General features: G+C 64.7%; 1 protein-coding gene across 1 annotated transcript in view; it reads right to left on the bottom strand.

Annotated features, from left to right (window-relative positions):
- The window catches only part of AURANDRAFT_68905 (expressed protein), a gene marked incomplete at both ends in the record, with an annotated part of 6,625 nt that extends 5,176 nt beyond the window's left edge, over nt 1–1,449 (bottom strand). Inside the window, 2 exons of the mRNA XM_009044638.1 lie at nt 531–534; nt 605–1,449. Of these exons, the coding sequence (XP_009042886.1) occupies nt 531–534; nt 605–1,449 (849 nt within the window). The remainder of the gene's footprint in view (nt 1–530; nt 535–604) is intronic.
- Nucleotides 1,450–1,551: the final 102 nt, after the last annotated feature.

Genomic DNA, 1,551 nt, shown 5'->3' with positions numbered 1-1,551 from the left:
CGCGCGCCTCCCGGAGCCGGTGAGGTGATCTCGATCAAATCGGCTCGAGCCGAAGGGCTGCCGCGAGGGCATCTGATCGCCCTCATGACGAACGATTCCCGACGCTCTGTGACTCGAAGGCGACCGAAATTCGGGTCGGGGGAAGCTGCCGCGCCCCATTCCACCCCCTGAGGCTGCCCGTTTGCGCCACCTCGCAATCGTCCGGATGTCGCGTCTTTTCATGTGCCTCACCCACATGTTTGCGGACCTCAAAGCCGCTGGGATCGTTGCACGTCGCTGCATATTCGAGGAGCACGGGGCCCTCTAAGGTGGAGATTCCATCAGCTGCCATAGCAGCTTCGAGCGCCTAACTAATCCAGATACTCGACGTCCTGCCGGGGATAAACGATGGTTCGACCGTAGAGCGGCAGGACGAGTACGGGACACGAAGCAAAAAAACGGGACAAACGCACGGAGCGACTCCTCAGACCCCCGGGGGTCGCGCCCTACCGGTGGGGTGCGTCCCAGGAGCCGCGGGGCCCGGAACTGACGCGCCTGGGGGGGTCGATTTCAAATCGAGCCAGCGGCGTGTGTTCGAGATCAATGGCTCGGTGAAACGCCTTACATGTCGTGCAACTTGTCCGCGATGGGCCGGAGCAGGCAGTAGAGGTACTCGAGCGGCGTCGAGCGGTCTTGGACGCCGAGGATGTGGACGAGACCGAAGGCGGTCGGCGGCGGGATTTCGTCGACCTTGTTCTCCTGCAGGAGCTTCATAATCAGGTCCACGCCCGCGGCGTCGAGGTCGTCGTGGCTCTCGAGCTGGAAACGAAGGAGCCCGGAGCAAACCGCGAGATTCACGAGCGCGCGCTTGTAGGGCCGCTGGGACGCGTTCGGCCTCGTCACGGTGAGGTTCCCCACCTTGACGGCCACGACGCGCTGTCCGGAATGGAGTTTGACCATGGCGCGGCCCGTGCGCGCGTCGACGGCTTTCACGACGGAGCCCGTCTCGCCGTTCAGCTCCGCGGCGGAGAGACCGCGGAGCGTCACGCGGGCGCCCTCGTGGCAGGCCGCGAAGGCGTCGTAGCCGATCTCGACGCCGTCGCAGACGATGACTTCGCGGCGAAAGAAGTCGCGGGCCGCGGTGTCGGCCGGCGGCGGAAGCGCCTCGCGAGAGCGCGCGACGAGGTCGTTCATCCAATCGACGACCTCGCCCGGCGTGGCGCCACTTGGATCCTTGATGTGCCCCGTCACGACCAAACGCTTGCCCGCCTCGACGAGAGCGAGACCGAAGCAGCCGCCGCGCGACATGATCGTCTCGATAGGACGCATACGGATGCCCTGGGCGCGCCCCTCCTTCTGTTGCTTCTTGAGCGACCTGCGGAACTCGGCGTCGTTGGCGACCTCGAAGCGGACGTCCCAATCCATCTGGAACCGATAGAACTTGGGGCCCATGATGCGGGCGTTGATCATGAGCGGAAGCTTCCATGCCGCCATAAGTGGGCATTCATTCCGACGGGCCCAGGCCACGCGAAACATCTGGGTCGCAGGATGCTCATTGTCTGGCACTCCGTA

The sequence above is a fragment of the Aureococcus anophagefferens genome (assembly GCF_000186865.1).
Source record: "Aureococcus anophagefferens unplaced genomic scaffold AURANscaffold_569, whole genome shotgun sequence".
Lineage (NCBI taxonomy): Eukaryota > Pelagophyceae > Pelagomonadales > Pelagomonadaceae > Aureococcus > Aureococcus anophagefferens.
The sequence above is the reverse complement of the archived record's forward strand: the minus strand, read 5'-3'. Positions and strand labels throughout refer to the sequence as shown.